At 37.8% G+C, this 19373-nt stretch overlaps 1 protein-coding gene across 2 annotated transcripts in view; it reads right to left on the bottom strand.

Annotated features, from left to right (window-relative positions):
- Positions 1-19373, bottom strand: part of LOC131048568 (uncharacterized) — a 180503-nt gene that overhangs the window by 33858 nt on the left and 127272 nt on the right. For both annotated transcript variants that reach the window (XM_057982567.2, XM_057982568.2), the window contains exon 29: positions 12279-12380. In XM_057982567.2, coding sequence (XP_057838550.1) covers positions 12279-12380 — 102 coding nt within the window. The remainder of the gene's footprint in view (positions 1-12278; positions 12381-19373) is intronic.

The raw sequence follows: 19373 nt of genomic DNA, 5'->3' as shown, positions 1-19373 counted from the left end.
AAAAGTGAGCAATATGGTCTGGAATGAGATTTTCACTCCTGAACCTTCCAAAGGGTCTAGAGCGAAAATCTTCTTAAAGCTCATTTCTCCCTAACTTTGGCTAAATTTTGATGTGCAGGGTATCTTGGAAGGAAGGTTGGACATTCTTGTCACCTTTGAAGATTTGAAAGCATGAGAAAATGAAGAATTTTGGACAAGAAGGGAAATTTCACTCCTGACCCTTCCAAAGGGTCCAGAGCGAAATTCCCAAAGGCTCTTATTTTGCATTGAAGAAGGTCAAGTTTTTTGACATGGATGGAAGAAGAATAACTTGCTTTTGCCTCTTGAGGTTGTTTTGAACTGAAAAAATGAAGGATTTAGCCCAAATAGTGAATTTCGCTCCTGACCCTTCAAATCTCTATAAGAGACATTTCTTGCTTGGTTTGGTCAAATTGAGGTGTCCAAGACATGATGAAAGGAAGAATGAACATATTGAAATCCTTGGGCATGTTTAGAAGTTGTGAAAATGAAGGATTCTGACCAGGAAAGGAAATTTCACTCCTAACCCTTCCAAAGGGTCCAGAGCGAAATTCCTTGTAAACCTATTTTTAGCCTTTCTTGGACGTGAAACTTTATTCCTAGCACAAAGAAACATGAAATCCTACCTTGCAAAGAAGTTGAAAAAATGAAGATTTTTGGTCAAGATTGAGAATTTCGCTCCTGACCCTTCCAAAGGGTCTAAAGCGAATTTTCTCAAAACTTCTTTTGCTATCAAAATTTTGCTAAGTCAAGTGTGGGATAAGGTAAAATCAAGAAGGAATCGCCCCTGGGAGTGACTTGAAGTTGCAAGAAATCATGAAAGATGAAGGAATTGAGCCTAGAAGAGATTTTCGCTCCTGACCCTTCCAAAGGGTCCAAAGCGAAAATCCTCAAAGTCATCTTTTCTTCCAAATTTTGGACAAAACTAAACTTAGACAAGGGTGTGAGAAGGCATTTGGTTTGCCTTAGAGTGGATTTTGGTTGCTAAGAAGGAAAATTTTGAAGCCTAATGAAAATTTTGCTCCTGACCCTTCCAAAGGGTCCAGAGCGAAATTTCTAAATTCTTCTTTTTTCCTTGCAATTTAAGACAAGATTTTGGTTTTCATGACTTGGAGAGGAGTGAGGCAAGATGTTCTATGCCTTGGAGGTGATTTGAAGATGAAAGGATGGGAAAATTGCCCTAAAACCTGATTTTCGCTCCTAACCCTTCCAAAGGGTCCAGAGCGAAAATCCTAAAACCTATCCTTTCAAGTTTATGCTACGACAAGACTAGACCAAGGTAGAAATTGCCCTTGAGACCACCTTTGAGTTGATGTTGGCTTCCAAAAGTGATGATTCTAGGTCAGAAGAAGATTTTCGCTCCTGACACTTCCAAAGGGTCCAAAGCGAAAATCCTAAAATCCCCTATTTTGCCTTGCAAAAACAAATCAAACTTGGATTGGGTGAAAGAAGAGGACTATTTCCTAGCCTTGAGTGGTGGATTCAAGATAAAATGATGGAGGAGTAAGCCCAAGCAAAGAAAATCGCTCCTGACCCTTCCAAAGGGTGCAGGGCAAAAAACCCTAAAGTCACCTTTTCCTCCAAAATTTAATTAAAGCTAGGCCTGGACTACAGTGAAAGAAGCCATTTAGAATGCCTTGGAAAGATTTGGACATTCAAAAAATGTGAATTTTGAGCTCAAGAGAGAATTTCGCTCCTGACCCTTCCAAAGGGTCCAGAGCGAAATTCAAGATAGGTCCTGACCCTGGCTAGGTTGTTGAGCAAAATTGACCCTTTTTCCCTTGTGAAGATCAAATCAATGATAGCAAGTTGAGAAGTGGATTCAAACTGAGCAAGTTTTGATGAATTGAAGTGAAGGAGACTAGAAAATTGACCTGAGAAGTGAATTTCGCTCCTGACCCTTCCAAAGGGTCCAGAGTGAAATTCCCAAAAGGGTGGTATTTCCTTCAAAATATTGATGAGTCAACTCAGTATGTGAGATGAATAGATCCTGGAAATTGTCTTGGAGGAGGTCAATGATCAAACTAAGGTGAATTTTGACCTAAAAAGAGAAAATCGCTCCTGACCCTTCCAAAGGGTCCAGGGCAAAATTCACATTTTTCACCTAATTTACTCATGTAAAATGCTAAAATTTGAAATGCAAGACTTTGATTAGGTCAAAACAAACATGAGCTCGCCTTTCAGAAGATTTTGGAGTCAAGAAAACAAGGTACTCAAGTCCTAATTAGAAAAATCGCTCTTGACCCTTCCAAAGGGTCCAGGGCGAAATCATCAATAAGCCTATCATTCAACCTTGTTAGATTGAGTCAAAGGCAAGTTACAAGATTGTGAAGACAAGGACATCAGAATTTGCAAATCTAGGTTGTGAAGATTTTGATTTATGAAGTGAGCAAGTTGGGATAAGGGGTTCGAACCATCACTTTGGATATTTTGATACCTAAGGAGGAAAGAAGCTTTATTAAGCCTTGATCAAACCTTAACATTCCTAAGCTAGCCCTTAATTTTATTAAATTCGCCAATTTCAAGACATTTGGGAAGCTAAATCAAGTTTGCATGAATTAAGGCATTTGCAATTTAATTAATTAATTTTTTAAGCCTTAAAATAAATAAAAATTCACCTTTCAAGCCTTGAAATTAATTTTAAAATTTTAAAAATTAAGGTGAGCGCTCAAGCCTATTATTTTGTTTTTTTAAGCAAGTTGGCCATCCTTTGAAAGGGATTTTGATTTATTTTATTGCTAATTGACTAAGTCGGCCTCATGGAGAATTAGGGTGAGCGCCCTATATAAGGGAGATGTATTGTAGCAAATGTAAATCATTCAATCAATTCTTCTCATGTGAATTTGAAGAGCAGATTAAAGGAGCGAATTCTACCTGATTTGGAGGCAAATTTCTTGCTAAGTTGGAGGATAATTTCCAGAATTTGCCAAGTGTTTGGAGGTTAGTGGAAGGCGAAGTTTTTTGAAGGCTGATTGAAGCATAGTTCATCCAAAGGAAGACCAGAAATTCAGTCCTTATCCAGCAAATTCTGATCTCCTTTTATTCATTTTCCAAGGTTGATAGTTAAGCATTCAAAGAGGAGGTATGAAGAATCAGCTTTTTGAAGTTTTTATTCAAGGTTTATTCTGATTTCCATAGCAATCTTTAAAAATCTAAGTCTTGAAAAATCTGATTTCCATTCATAATTAATTTGAAAATTCATAGTTCCTAGATTTATCATGTCATTTTCAAATTAATATCTAAATTATTCCCTTGAAAGGTCTTAGATCTTATACCTTAAGATATTATGCTCAAAGCCTAACTTTAATCTTTTATGTAGGCATCAAATGACGACCCCCAAAGCCGGAGGATCTACTACTCGGCAGGCTCTCATCAAAGAAGATCAGAGGAATGACGAATTGGAGACCAGGATCGTGTCCAAGTGGAGTAATATCGGAGACACCAACCTAGGAAACTTCAATGTGAGGAAGTTTCGAGAGGCCCCCTACATCAGAAAGCCATCACCTGTTGCAAAGAAGATAATTGAGAGTGGCATCATCAAAGCTGCAGGTTTCCCTCCCGCAGTAAAGTGTCATGAGTTGATGATTGAGTGCGCCCAGCACTATGATTCACACTCAAGGACGATCGTGGCCGATGATGGAACTATCTTAGCCTATCTTTCAGAGGAAGCTATAAGTGAGATTTTTCATCTCCCAGAACATAGAGACATGGTCTACAAAAGTCTAGAAGGAGCTAGGTCCATCTATGAGGATGATCCTGAGTCCTGCTTGAACTTCATCAACAAGAATTGGTTACTCAAGAGCAGACCTCGCCTGAACAAGATTCCCAATACACCGCACAGAATCGACTTCCAAGAAGAGTTCAAGGATTTGATAACCTTGCTCAATCGGGTCACAAGTGCTTCTCAAGCTTTCTTCTTTGATAAATGGATGTTCTTATTCATACAGCTGATCATCCAAGGAAAAGGAATGCTCAATTGGGCCAAAATCATTAGTAACAGTCTGGACGTACAGTTGAGAAGACTAAGACCTACCAAGTCATTCCACATGAGTTCATATGTTGCATACGCCTTGATCAGAGGTTTTTAGCATGCAGGACTACCTCACAGGGGAGTTGTTGGAAGAGGACCCGGAGAAATAAGAGTTTGTGATTTTTATGTTCAGCTTCATCATCCGCCCAGAAGTGACTACAAGCTAGTCAACAACACCTTCACGATGAATATCACCAGGATATTGCAAGGTGGGATTCACAATCGACTGTCTCTGGATGCACAAGAGCTCGTGAAGAAGCATGGTGCATGGTTCATTCAGTTTCCAAAATTCACATACATCAGAGTTCATGGGTGTCCTTCACCTCCCTACATGTTGCCAAGATATCCTACTGATAGGATAGTACTACTTGAGGTGACTAGACAGTTGGCAGCCTATGCGAAGGCATCTAGACACAAGCATGGAAATGGAATTCCCGTACCCATCATACGAGGGAACTCAGTTGAAGTGTGTCCTAATACTCAAGCCGCTGAAGATGCAGAGAAGGAATTATCTCTATACTCATTCACATCTTTTGCCTCAAGAGAGAATTTTGATCCCCATGGTCATATAGAAGGAACAGTGGGAAGATATACAGGCATGAGTCTCAGGTGGAGGACTTTTGGATGAATGTCCAAGATGATGTCGAGGTCAAAAGAAAGATGCATTCCAAGTTGCCTTTGGATCTCATCAGGAAATGCAAAATTTATAGAGTAGCCGATCAAGCCTAGGATAATGGTAGATACCTCCAGTCATCCTATGAGAAGGAAGACAACGAAGTGAAGATAGATTGGAATGAGCCCGAGGTTTTAGACTTCAGAGCTTTGATGGCTCCCATTTTATCTTGCACTCGCAGATGGGTGGATGTACAGCATCAAAAGTTGAAGGAGCAGAATGTATCTATGACATTCACCTTGGAAGCAAGACCAGAAGAAGGAGAAGCAAGTGTGAGTGAGAATACTTCTCATTCCAAAGGCTCAAAGAGGAAAGAAGGACCTGAGAAGAGAGAACCTTCCAAGAAGAAGCAGAAAACGAATCCTGATCGCCCACCAAGCACATCTTCTAGGCATGAAAAGGAAGCAAGTCAAGGGGAAGATCAGAGGCAGATAGTATATGAAATTGATGAGTCTATGGAATCCATGGTACAAAATGATAAACAAGGGAAAGGATAGACACCTCAGCATTCATCAAGTCAATCTCCCCAAGTTGGTGCTAATGAGCAACATGAAGAAAAGAATGATGATGAAGCAACATTTCCTTTCCAGGAAGATAGACCTCTACCTAAAGAAATACAAGTGAGGGAAACAAGATCTGCCATTCCTGATTGGCTGAAAGAGAGGCTGACAAGGGTAGTTGTGGTTGAAGAGGAAGAAGATGTATTTGATTTGGAGAGCCTTATAGGAAATTCTCATGAAGTAATAGAGAAGAACAAGGCCACGAAGATGTCAAAGGTAATTAGAGATGAGACAGGATCCAGAAAAGTGCAAATAGTTACACCAGTGGTGGACAAATATGAGGATGAGATTCTAGCAGAAGAATACGATCTAGAAACATTTGATCTTGGTCCACTTTCCACCAACCAGGCTATGGAAGAAGCAACTGATTCACTGAAAACACTCAAAGACAAACTCAAAGAGGAAGTGGAAAAGAATAAGAAGCTTGAAAAGGAGGTCAGTGCTTGGAGGAATTATTTTAGCCATCTTAACCAGCCTTTGAGATGACAGGATCCAGTAATATCTCCTTTACATGCACTTCCTCTTGAATCAATAAGTGAGGTAGAAAGGGTGAAGAACCTAGTTCAACTCATGAGTTCTTGGATTGATGAATCAAACAAGGGAGCCGTTGAATTTGCAACAAGAATGATGAAGATAGTTCATTGAGCTATCTAGGTCCTTGAGATTATCCATAATCTAATGATAACTGTGGCTGCATTCACTCACACTAGAGATGTTATCATCCCAGTCTTACAAGTGATAAGAGAAACACCAAGACCGATTCTGACGCAAGAAAAGATAATGGATGGAGGAACCCATAGCCTCCTGCAGTGGTCAGCTCTGCTCCAGATGAAGGAAGTCCTTTTTGAAGACGTCAACACCAGATGCAGCCGAGTTGAAGGCATCATCCATCCAATTCAAGATAAGGTGTTTGAGGTGTTGTGTACCATCCTTGATAAGCGGATTGAGATCGAGACAGATGTGGACATCCAAGAGTTGGAGGACAGAATCAAGGTCATCTTTTGCAAGGAAGAGAACATCATCACAGAAAAGCAACGAGATCAAATGTATACTACTATGTTCCTGATTGAGAAGACCAAAGAACTTGAACCTGGATGGGAGACGACTCTTCTCACTGCTTTTGATCAAGTCCTTCACTCAGAAGAACGAATGAAGAATCTTCCTGAGATTCCCATTGCTGAGATTGAGGGAATTGTGTCCAGATTCATTGAATATGCTAGAAAAGAGCATAGGAAAGGGAACAAAGTTCTAGATGAAAAGTTGTTATAGGATGATGTGGCAACTTAATTCCTATTGGTCTATGTCTCCTCAGTATTTGTGCCAATTTTTTATTGGCTATGGATTAATAATGTTTATCTAAATGGGGACTTTTTTGTAACAAACCCTAATTAGGGTTTAGGTGTCAAAATCTCAGCCGTTGATCTTCTTTTGATCCGGGCCATTCATTGTATTTGAAGATGCTATATAAGCCCTCACTCATTTCATTTTAAAGGGTTAGAGAGTTTAGAGTGAAGAAAGTTAGAAAGTTGGAGAGAAATAAGTTATTGTTGTAGCAAAATTGAGTAGTGAAGAGAGAAATTTGAGCAATTGTTGTCCATTTGGTTATGAGATCAATATAATATTGAAGTTATGGTATTTTATTGCAATACTTGTGGCTATCTTCATGATTGTTTATCTTCTTGAATCACTTTCAATTGAAATAGCATTTAAATTTTAAGTTTGAAGGACGAATTGTTGTGCTTGATCTTTGATAAGATTCACATTCCAAACCACTAGCTTCTTACTGATGGTAAGAATGCCTTGTGTGGTCAACTGGAAACATTGAGATTGATTAAGAATTCAATCATCATTAGAAGTATTGATAGGTATCTCCTTGATAGTATCTATATCCTTCCAAAAAATTACAGAGAAACCCTCAAAATTCTTGCTAGGGGAAAATCTCTGCTGAAAATCAAGAGGCATGGCAAAGTATGATACACATAAATTATGAAAACTATATAAAAATACAATTTTATAATATAATATTATATTAAAAAATATATAATATAATATATAATTTTGAAATAACATAGTATTTATATTTAGAAATTATATTATATAGAATATTATAATATATATAATTAACATATAATATATTATTTATAGACTATATTCTATAAATAAGAGTAGCGTGATGGAAATATTGGCATTGATGTCAAAGATGCAAGAAGACAAATTAGCCATGTCAAAGGTGATGATTTATATGAATTGGATAGCTGTGATTTATATGAAGAAGACATCCACATGAAACAATTGAAGGATCAGAATTGAAGACATCTCTATGATCAGATTAATGATCAGAATTTAAGGCATCTCCATGATCAGATTAATGATCAGAATTGAAGATGAACTCCCTATACAAGATGTAGGTATGCAGTGATCATATGCAGCAATGACATATAATAGAGGGCAAAGAATAAAGAACTATTGCAGCAGCTACATGAAATGGCAGTGATCATGATTGGAAACTACAGAGCAATTAGTTTGATTACCAATTTATCAGAATCAGTGATCAAATCGGTTTAATAAAAGATTGAGTTGAGTGGCAGAAATATCAATTGATCCATATAATATTGAAGACATCAATCACTAGTCTCTTAAAGATGACGAGTTGCTTTCAGAATAAATGGTGCAGTGATAACAAGAGAAAGCCAGTTTGAATGAAAACAACAAATCTAATAAAGATATAAGAGACCAGCTTAGAAGGCGATTAAATGGTGAAAGTTTGAATTACAAAAAGAAACAAATATACTGTTTCTTATCTAATTCATGTTATTTAGATTACGGTTATAAGCTCATAATGATATTATCATTAGTCATCAAGACACTACGATGTGGCAAGACAAAACAATATTCAGCGATTAAAATAAAATCCAGTGATCAATTAGTAATGAGCAGTAATTGGCAGCAATAATTAAAAAAAAACTAAAACAGCAATTACAAAAGAAGTTTTGTTTTGATAAAAAGAATTACAAATAAATTATTTATTGGGCCCACCTCCTCATGTTAGAGCTCCCCACTAGAAGACATTTATGGAGCCCACCTCTCAATGTTAGAGCCCCCACTAAAAACAAAAATAAAGAGAAGGGACTGAGATGCATAAAGCAGCAACTAATATATTTAGAGGTGCGATTCATTGAAGACAGACAAATCAGCAAGAAGACGAAGACAAGGGTGCCACGTAACATACAAAGACAAAAGAGTGATTCAATTAAAAAGCGATATAAACAGAGTACCCAGCGATAACTATACAGAGTTGAGTATTATTATTTTTATTTAAAAAGACATGGTGCGATTTTATTATGTTTATCAAATGATACGATTTCATTAACCAAAGGGTGTGGTGAAGAAATAAAGACAAACGGTGAAATAATGATTTGTTAGTCAGCAACCTAATATAAGTGGTAATCATGAAAAGTCAAACAAATATTAAACAAGCTTATTCAAGAAAGATACAATGATAGTATCATTTGTTTGAGAACAGGGATACATAGAAAGGTGCGATATTTTTGTATGATTAAAGAAGGCAATACTATTTTCTTATGAGGTGCGATTTGTTTAAAGAGGCAATTTTTGAAATGTCTATTCCCCAAAAGGTATGACACTTCATACGTATCATAAAATATATAAACGGCACTTGCAATTCATGTGAGGGTGTTGGTTGGAACGAGCAGAATATAATTATGAAATTATCCTTGAGATAGAAGGAGAGTTTTAAATATATTCTATATGTGTGGTATGTGAGTGGCTGTGTATATACATATTTTTGTAGACAATCATTTTTGTATACTAGATTATGGGAAGGTTGTAAATGAAGATATTGTACCAGTTTTAGAAGAGGATTAAGAGATGAATGATGAGTGAAATATCAATCAGACATATACAGATTTGCATATGAAGACATAAGACATATCAATGATGATAGAAGAGACGTGTATGCAGATATAGTGGGAGGATTATGCAGCATTTCATGCAGAGATAAAGAAGATTTATTAGCAGATTTATATATGGAATTTGAGAACATATTTATGACAGATTTATGAGAAGATTATGATCAGATTTATGTGACTGATTAGTAATATTCATCACAGCAGATTTGAGAAGATCAAATTGTCCATAATTCGTTGTTATAGCAACATTGTAAAGGTGGAAAATCAGATTTATGTGAAGTGGGTTGGTGCTCACGAATTCTGAAGCGGGAGTTAGTGCTTCCAGTGGGTTGGTGCTCACAAAATTCAGATTTGGGAGTTGGTGTTTCCAGTGGGTTGGTGCTCACAAATTCAGAAATGGGAGTTGGTGCTTCCAATGGGTTGGTGCTCACAAACTTAGGGGTTGGTGTCTCTAGTAGGTTGGTGCCTACAAACATTGTAAAAGAAGAAATTTATAAAAGCATTAATTTGCCATGGTTTTCTCCTGTAAGGGTTTCCACGTATATATCTTGGGTTCTACTTGTGTTCATATTAGTTAAATCACATATGAATGTTGGTATGCAATGAATATGTTAATGAGATAAGTTATATACTTGTGATTGAAGTTGAAAATGTTTAAATTGGTTGTTATGCTGATTCAACAAACAAAAAAACCCACCCTCTCAGTATAACCGTGTGCTCTTCATAGCGATTCCGGTAGCCATAATAATCAAAGCCCATAATTTTATTGCTTGTTAAGGGGTTTGTAACATATGCCATAACAATGGAGAATGGATGACATGGGTCATACGTGTAATGACTATTGGCATGCTATATCTCCAAAAGGTGGCTCAAGACCTTCCAACTCTCGTATTTAATGATGGACTAACATTATTATTTTGCATGACCTGTGGTCATCAAGGTATATGAATTTATAGCCATACAAAGAAATCACCCTCCCTCATGTATGAGATGGCTATCAACAAGTAAAAGGACAAGTCTTACAGAGAGCACCATGATACCTTGCCCAACTTCCCAATGATGGATTCCCATTTATGTTTACACCCATGTTTTTTGTGCTCCATCTTTTTGATATCCCATTCAGGAACAGTAAGTGCAAATTATGAGAAAGGAATCTCACAGAAACAAAGGATGCCAATAGGGTGGCAGAAAATTTTGCAGAGTATATGAAGAGAGAAAACTCCAATCTGAAGCTGCATATTTGGGTGCTCAGAATGTGGGAACTGGCGAAGGCCATGGACACCATGCCAGGCTATGGGCCTAAGGAAGGCTATGGGTTCTCTTCTCCTAGATGCTGGGTAGTCGATTGGCAAGTGTAACATCTTCAACATAGCTCAGATGCTTAGTTGTGTTCATGGTGGCAGTCAGAACCTTCATGTTGCATGACAGTTTCTGAACCATTTTCACCATTTCTTGGCTGCAATTGGCAAACTACACAAAGGTTTAAATAAATTGGCTGCCACATTGAGTGTTAAATTATCTATCGATATGGAGCTGGGCTTCTGAAATGTTGTGCTTCATCCTCTAATGAAGAAATGGATAGAAATATCAATTAAGTATAGGCCTCTTTGTTTAGTTCCTATGTCAAGGACATTCAAGGTTTGAAAATCTCTTTTTGTACATACAAAAATCCTCTGATGCATCTATACAAAGCAACTGCAGAAGATAATATAATAGAAAAAAGTATTTTCCTTATATGTAACAGTTTCAGGTCTTTATGAAGGATCTGGTGTACCATATGTAGCGATAATTCAAGCTATTTTTGCAGTCCCTAAATGTCTAACTCAGGTTCCATAGCAAAAAACAAATGCCCATATTTTTATAGCCAAAAAAATACTTACTACTCACCCATACTTTAGTGTTGTAATAATGATGAGTAGTCCACATTGCAATAGCACCCTCACTAAGCTACCCTCACCCTTCTAATTGCTACCATATCTCCTCGACAATTTTCACTTTGCAATAGAAAGAGCTCATAAATATATTTCTGTTTTTTTACGTTTTTCTGTGCATCTCCACTTCCACCACCCATTGTTGTTCCAATCAACTACAAGACAAGCTGAGACAACAAGGAAGGAAGCAACCTACATTGAGCCTATATTGCTCTTGCATGGTAAACATGGCAGTTGAGCAACTGCACTAGCCATAGGAGTAAACACCATAAGGAACACAAACAGGAGGTTGCAGCTGAAGCATGATAGGAACAGCTCATAGTGTGCAATGGACCATTAAATGTTATTTAGAATGTTTTAGGCATTTCTTTCAGATTTTTTTGCCAAGATGGCCTAGGTTTACCCGAGGTCCAGCCTAATCCCCTGGGCGACCCCCCCCCAGGCCATCCTAGACCCAAATCTGAACCAAGATCAAGTTTTTACAAAATATGGGGCAAAATCAAAGAACCTGGTAACTTAGATTGAGGCAACAACTATGTTTTTGGTGTTATCTGAAGTAAACTATGTACAGATATCTTACATAATTTTCATTTTAACTCACACTCTTGATATATCATATGTCTGTTGTTTGGTTATCTGAAGTTGATTCTTATATTTGGGCTAAAACATGTATATAATTATATTTATGATTTTTATAGTTTTTGTTTGGACACACCTACAACATATTCAATCCCCAAAAAATGCCATACCAACCTACCCAAATCCCTATATCTAAATCAATAATTTAGCATTACTGATAAATTGAAACAATTTATACTATCGTTTGTAGTTAAGTTTTTAGATATCAATTTTATAAATCATGTTAATAGCTCTCCCCCCACAATCACTGAAAATAGGGAAAAGAAAATAGTCATCTCCAAAACTCATCCCCCAATACCAGATACTCTGTGGAAGACTGATTTATATGTGTTTTCCTGACAAAATGGCATTTCCTAAGATTAAAAAACAAATTATAGGTGCAGTAATTATTTAGATGACTACCACTAACATACAACAATAAATCAGGTGTTTATATTTTATGCTTTATTTAACTTAGAGGTATAGCAAAACAGTGATCTTTATTGGAACAAATATAACCTTTGCATGCTCCAGATGCTTAAGTGCTTGTTCTTGGTGAGGTGAATTGAGAAAGAGTTGAATACAACAGAGGCCTGCAGCAACATGGTCTTTTCGTAAAACCTGCACAACAATAAAAAGTGTCATTTAAGCATTAGTCATTTAGATCCTAGTAAAACAACAAAGAGCATGGTGTTAGTGTAAGGACAACTTTCTCTTCTCTGAAAAATAAATACAGTTATTATTGTGCAAGAGGTTATTTTCTATATAGCTCAACCTCTGTCAAAACATACAGCAAACCTTTGAAACAAGAAATGGACCAGATATTCAAGACGCAAGAATGATATAATTGGTATGCCAAAATACTTTGATTAGCTCAGATAAATGCCAACCATAAAATGATATGTGGGATTGACAACATACATCCGCACAACAACAAAGAGAGAAAATATTTGGGTACATAATTTTATAAACTAAAGGCAGAAAGATAACATACCAGAAATTTTTAAAAAGCCCAAATAAATAAATGGAGTGGAAAAAGGTCCTTATTTATGGAAATTCAGTACATACAACATAAAAGTGGAATACTATCGAATATGGAGAAAAGGATTAACAGTGTCAACACAAGGGTCTGTCAAACCTGTTAAACATCATAGCTCAGTGCAGAGGTATTTTTCAGCATGTTTAGAATGGCATTCAAAGATGTCCTTAATAACACAGTGATAACAACAGCTTGGGGATCATGAGCATGGAGGGATGATAAGATGGAATACTACAAACAAGAACTATCTATCTCCACCCACTCCCCCACTATTCTTTTTTTTATTTTGAATAAAGGTAGTGTTTCTATTGCTTACAAGTATATTTACAAACCCAGATCCAACTCCAGAAGGATTGCAGAATGATATGAAAAACCAGGATGCTTCTGATTAAACATTCTATACATATTCCTAGATGACAAGTAAAAAGAAAGAATCTATACATCTATTAACTAAGAGCATGATAGGCAAAGGAGAAGCCTATCAACTGACATCATTACATTGAGTAATATCCATACAAATACCTAACCAGCAACATGCTAGAACAGTAAATCATTGCAACCCCCGAAAAAATAAACATGGTAGGACATGTTGACGTCGCTAAATCACGAAACTATGACTCTATTCAGCCAATGCAGAATAGAATGATCTCGCCAAGTATCCTATCCTCTCTTGTATAAGGAAGCCCTAATGCTGTTTTAGTTGATCAAAGGGGACAACCTCAAGGTTCCAAATGTCAGTTCTTGACTGCAGGATAGCTCAACGGTTGATGTGTTTTGTTGGGAGCACAAGGGGTCTTATGATTTGCAACAAGATGGTCTGCTGCGATTCTCGGACTGCGAAATCAAATCAAAAGGGAAGTGTTTAGGAAACCTAAGGACAAGAATGATAACAGTTGATGCAGCGGGTAGACAGATTTTGATAAACCAGTTCTTGTTTCGCTAGAGACACTCACAACTAGACAAGAACGGTGCAAGCTCCAAGGGATGAAGGATTTTCAGACGGGAGACACTTGTTTTAGGCACCCAATTCTAGCGCAACCTAAGAGGAACACCTGCAGTTGAACTAAGCACAGTTTGGGTTCAAAGTTTCAAACTAACTATGCACGGTGACCTACAATCAGCAAACCCCCAATGGTATGAACCAAAAATGCATCAAATACCCCTCTACACTTCACCATTAAAATCCTTGCACACTAAAATTAATCAATTGAAAGAAAACATGCAAACAGAGTAAAACAAAAACAACAAAGACCATATTTCAATGTTCATATATTTGCTTCAGCTGCCTATTATAACAATTTCTGCAGCAGTTCTACTCTACTCCTAATCTAACCTATTCCAACTCTAAAATCTAACTACAAAACTCTAACCCTTTACAAAAGAAAGGCCTCTGCCTTTTATAAATTTTACATGTCGAACCGATGGTCAGGGTTGACTGCATCTAAGGGCTGCAGCCTGCCATCTAGAACTTGGCAGCTTTAACCCATGCCCACTTAATTCTTAGTTATCCCTTCAACCACTATCTCAACTACTGACAACTGCTTGGCTTTAATTTAGGTCTATCTGGTAGTTGAACATAATTGTCCACAACTGACCTGTTTCCCCTCTATTTCAAAATATCTTAAGTGGGGCCCATAGACAGTTTTACATTAAAACAATTTCAATTCTTAAAACTGAATTCTTGGAATTAAATCCAGTTGTGTATTTCTCAGGAATGCATACTTTGCAGCATTCAGAGTGTTCTTTGTTTTTGGTCTCGGTGGTAGACTTCAACTTGTTGTTCGGGTGGCACACTTCCCAATGCTTGGTTATGATCTCGCGCTCCTGCATTTTCATCTCCAGCTTCCAGTGCCTAGCTTTGATCTTGCATTAAGTCGTTACTTTAGCTCCTCCCGATGTCGTTTTCTTGCGAACAATCCATTTCACCTTTAATTAATAAATTTGAAAAATCAATTAAATTAATTTAACAAACATTAAATTTAACTTTAAACGGTGTCGGACTCCTTCGATAGAGTTTGAGCTGGAGAAGCTCTTTGTGAAATGTATCTTTTGAATGCCTCTCTTCATACGTGAAATCCGATCTTTCGTCTTGACTCTTCAACTAGCTGAAATTCAGGCCTAAGAGGTAAGCTATGAGATGTTAAGTTTAAATAAGCGACCTTATTCTAAACGAACCTCTTTCATAAAATTTGACCCTTGGGATTAAAGTGAGAAATTCTGATATGTTAAAGACAATGAGCGAACGTAAACTTGCGGATTAACCTTCAAAATGTCCCCCTTAGCAAAATTCAAACATTTCATAAGGAGCATGTGATTTTTGAACACCATTCCTTTGGCATTTTCGTCCTGTTTGTTTCCCTTGCAAACTCGGGCACTGTGAGGGATATAAGCGATTTTAAACTTTGTTATTCCTTTGACAATTCCCAAAATACACGACTGGTTTGAAACGAAACTCAGGCTTCTCTACTTGAAATGCATGACTTGTCTTGTGTCCTCTCTGACTTGCACGATTTGGAAAACTATTTGAAGTTTTTGGTTTGTGAGATGACTTCGTGCGATTTTTTACTGAGAACCAGTTTCGGGAAATTGGTTTATTTTGCGAGTTTAACGTTTTTCGGCTCTTTGAAGCCCTTTTCGCGCGACTCTTCTCACATTTCGGCTTGTTGAGCCGATTTGCGGGCTTTGAACTTCACGTTTAGGAATTTCGAGCCTTTTTGCAAGAATGCGTGATTTAGTTTGAACGCCTCCCTCCATACTTCGGCACCTCACAAAACTTACAAAACTGCCGAGTTTTTCCAATTTTGGGTTTACTCCCTTTCACACGGGGATTTTGGTGATTTGGCAAGCTCATTCGAACTTTGAAAGTTTCCGGCCTGTGAGCTTGTTTTGCGAATTTCAGCCTACTTAGTTGGTTCTCAAACCTTTGCTAGCATTTCGGGAAACTTAGCCAATTTGTGATCCTTATATCCTTGAAGATTTCGGCCTCCAAAGGTTATATTACGCGATTTAATACTTTCTCTAGTTTTCGGCCCTTTACACAACGACTGAAACTTTGGCCATTTAAGGTGTTTTGCGTGATTTTCACTCTTTGGTGAATTTCGGCCTAGAAGTATGATTTGTGCGAACTTTCCTCAACTCTATTTTCGGGAAAGAAGGCTCTTTTGGCAAGAGTTGTCCCTAAATGATTTTTCGGACAAATGGAGTTATTTGTGCGATTTTTGATGTCTCATGTCTTTTCGGCCCTAGAGACCGATTTGAGAGTTTAAGTGGTTTTTCTATCATTTTCGGCTCAGAAAGCCTGTTTACACAATTTGCCTTGGTGGATTTGTTTCTCACAAAATGAATGAAAAGGCCGAAACTCCTTTCCTTCGCGTGATTCTGGCTTTACAAATGAGAATGCAAGACTTTGGGTTTACTTAGCTCGACGATTGGAGGGTATTGTGGTGGATTCGAGTGACTTCACTCCTTTTGTTGCCTTCAAATTTTTCGGGATTTACCTTTAGCTTTGAAAGCCAATGGCTTGAACTCCTCTCTACCACTTAGGCAGATTGCAACCACGAGGGTCCCTGTCAAAAGGACGGGGTTGCAGTGCAGAGCACAACAGGGCACAATATACCAAAAATTTTGTGCCAAAATTGACCCTTTGCAGGACCGAAACTGATCACTAAGTTTAGTTATCAACCACCTTGAGTACAAGATTTATCACTTTCAACATTCAAGGAACCAGTTTGAATTGTTCAAACTATCTCAGGCCTATGAAGCCCAATCAGAGCCACATATAGTGACCTCCCTTGATCTTTGCATTTGGACCACCTGCATTTTAGGGTTAGAAAGGGCACCAAATTACTCCTGTAGAATTTACCCAATTTTCTTGTTGTTGTTCAGCAAAGAAATTTTTCTGGTTTTGTCTTTCAAACAGCGCTGCTGAAAACTGACAAGGTGCACCGCATGTTATAGAGGACATCAACCCCAGTCTATTGTTGTTGCATGCAGTGAACAAAATTGGTAATGCATCTCCCTACAAAGTGGTTATAAATGCAACTTTCCCTAAAAGATATATTCATCTGTTGAATGTTTACAGTAAGTGTTTACAGCAGCAATAAGCAAGGATTCAATGATAGTCCCTTATCAGTACCTAGCATTTCCCCCCTTGGAATTAGAGGTCTAGACTATCATTTGGGCAAAAGTCAAGGTTTAATGCTCTCGTACAGCCAAGTATCCCTCCCTTTGTATGGATTGCCCTCATACGGCCAAGTATCCCTTTCTCCATACGGACTGCGAAGATTTTGTGGCATACAGTCCTACGTCTAAATCCTTGCCGTATGGCATGAGGGTCGAGGGATGCCATCGCCAAACTCTTATAGTGTTATCCGCCAAATGCTATCGTGCCCTCCGTTAAATTTTTTAATTTTTATTGACTCCATTATATTTTGCTTTTTCATTTCATTTTCCCTCTTCATACTGTCAAATGTATTGTCCATAACTTTACACACTTGCATTGGTCGCTCTTCACCGAGGGTTGCAGCTTCAAGGAAATTACATGTTGGTGAAAATACCTCGTAGTCCTCCATTTGCCAATGGAATAGTCCATTCAGGGAACTCGTCTCATCTTCAAAGCAATCTTCCAATTCGAGCACACCTTAATCATTGGGTTCCATGCCTTTCCTCCCTTCGTCCATGCCTAGCTCTCCACCCTGGGACTCTGAGTCAGAGGATGCCAGTTCTTTACTCACTGCCTGGTTCCTCAAGTCGATGACGTACTTCCTCCTGTCACTCACGATTGAGAGTGTGTTCCGCATCCAATTATGATTCGCCTTCACTGTAATCGACCATCCCCTCCCGAGGAGTGCGTCATACGCCTTCTTCTGCAATGGGATGACTACAAAGTCCAAGGAAAATTGTTGTGTCCCAATCATTACTTTTTGTGCCATCAATGTTCCCAACAACTCGATGTCATGCTGGTCGGCACCTACCAAATGGAAGGTCGACGACTAGAGCGTCGGCTTCCCCAAACATTTCCAAGTGTCTTGTGGCAGTATGTTTACTCCCGAGCCTCCATCGACGATGGTGTTTGTCAACTTCTTCCCCGTCTACTTCCTTCTGATGCTCACCGTCAGCAACATTGGATCACTAGCCTCACTCTCTTCATGTGGTGATTTTCTTGTCGGTTCTTCTTGTGGTTTGCATTGTTTTTGGCTAACTATGTTGTCACTGACTGTGTTAGTAATTGCCACTCTCGATGTCTCTCGCCCGATTGTAAGCACCAGCGTACGAGGACAAAGGAACAACTTTCATTTTCCTCTTGAAGGATGGAACAAGTCCCTCCACAAACCACCTCTTCTTCCATCCATCGACCGGTCGGTGTTCCATCTTGTTCAACAATTCTTTGAGCCTACAATTGTAAGCACGTACACACTCACTTTTCCCTTGCTTGGTATTATAGATTTCAGCTACGATCTCATTGTCATCCCTCAGGAGTTTGAACTCCTCCTCGAATGCCTTCTTTAGCTCACTCCACCTGAACTTGGCCTTCACATCTAGATCTGTGTACCAGTCAATGGCAATTCCCCAAAGGGTGGCAGGAATTGCCTTCAGCCAATAATCGTGGTCATCTTGGCCACTCGCCTCCCATATCGTTATACATGTCTTACAATGTCACACAGGGTCCTCTGACCCATCTCCTGTGAACTTCGGGAGTTTTTGCCTCTTCGGGTTATTGCTCCCCACATTCCTGTGCCTCTCTTGCACTCTCGGCCACACACGAGCTCTCTACGCATCCACCTTCTACGTTTTCCGCACCTTGGTCAGCTTCGTTCCAATTCTCTCTCCTCCATGGATTCTTCGACTTAAGCCCCCCTATTCTTAGTTCCTCAACAAGGGGCGAGTTTGTGCAAACTGGTTTCTCACCTTCTTACTCCCTTGTGTGCCAGACCTGGGTGGACTGTTCTGACCAAAGAAGCATTAATCGTTTGGGGAATTAATCGGCAAAACAAAAGTATAAGATTTTTTGAAAAAATCGGCAATCGGCAAAAAATCAGATTAAAAAAAAGGTAAAAAATTATAGAAAAAGAGACAGAATACTTTCTTTTTAAATTTAAGGGCATTTCCATAGCACAAAGATGTAGGTAGGTTGCCGAATTGGAATCAGAATCGAGGTAAGTGGGTACAATACATCAATATGTCAAAAAACTTTGGAGGAACTCAGTACATTCGGTACATCTGTACAAAAAACATATTAAAAAATAAATATATTTTTAAAATTAAATATAGTATAAATTAAATATATTAAAAATGATATAATATACATTATAAATTAAAAATAAATATTATTATATTTACATTTATTAATGGTCTATAAAGATACAAATTTATAATTTATAATTTTTAAATTATTTATATTTCTAATTTACAATTTTATTAAACTATATAATTATTGTATATAGTTTAATAAATGACACTAATATAATATATAATAATTTTAATTAACAAATTATTTTATATATATTAATTAATATTAAAAATTAAATAATATACATTATAAATGAAAAATAAATATTATTATATTTACATTTATT

Source organism: Cryptomeria japonica, chromosome 3 (assembly GCF_030272615.1).
Source record: "Cryptomeria japonica chromosome 3, Sugi_1.0, whole genome shotgun sequence".
Lineage (NCBI taxonomy): Eukaryota > Viridiplantae > Streptophyta > Pinopsida > Cupressales > Cupressaceae > Cryptomeria > Cryptomeria japonica.
The sequence above is the reverse complement of the archived record's forward strand: the minus strand, read 5'-3'. Positions and strand labels throughout refer to the sequence as shown.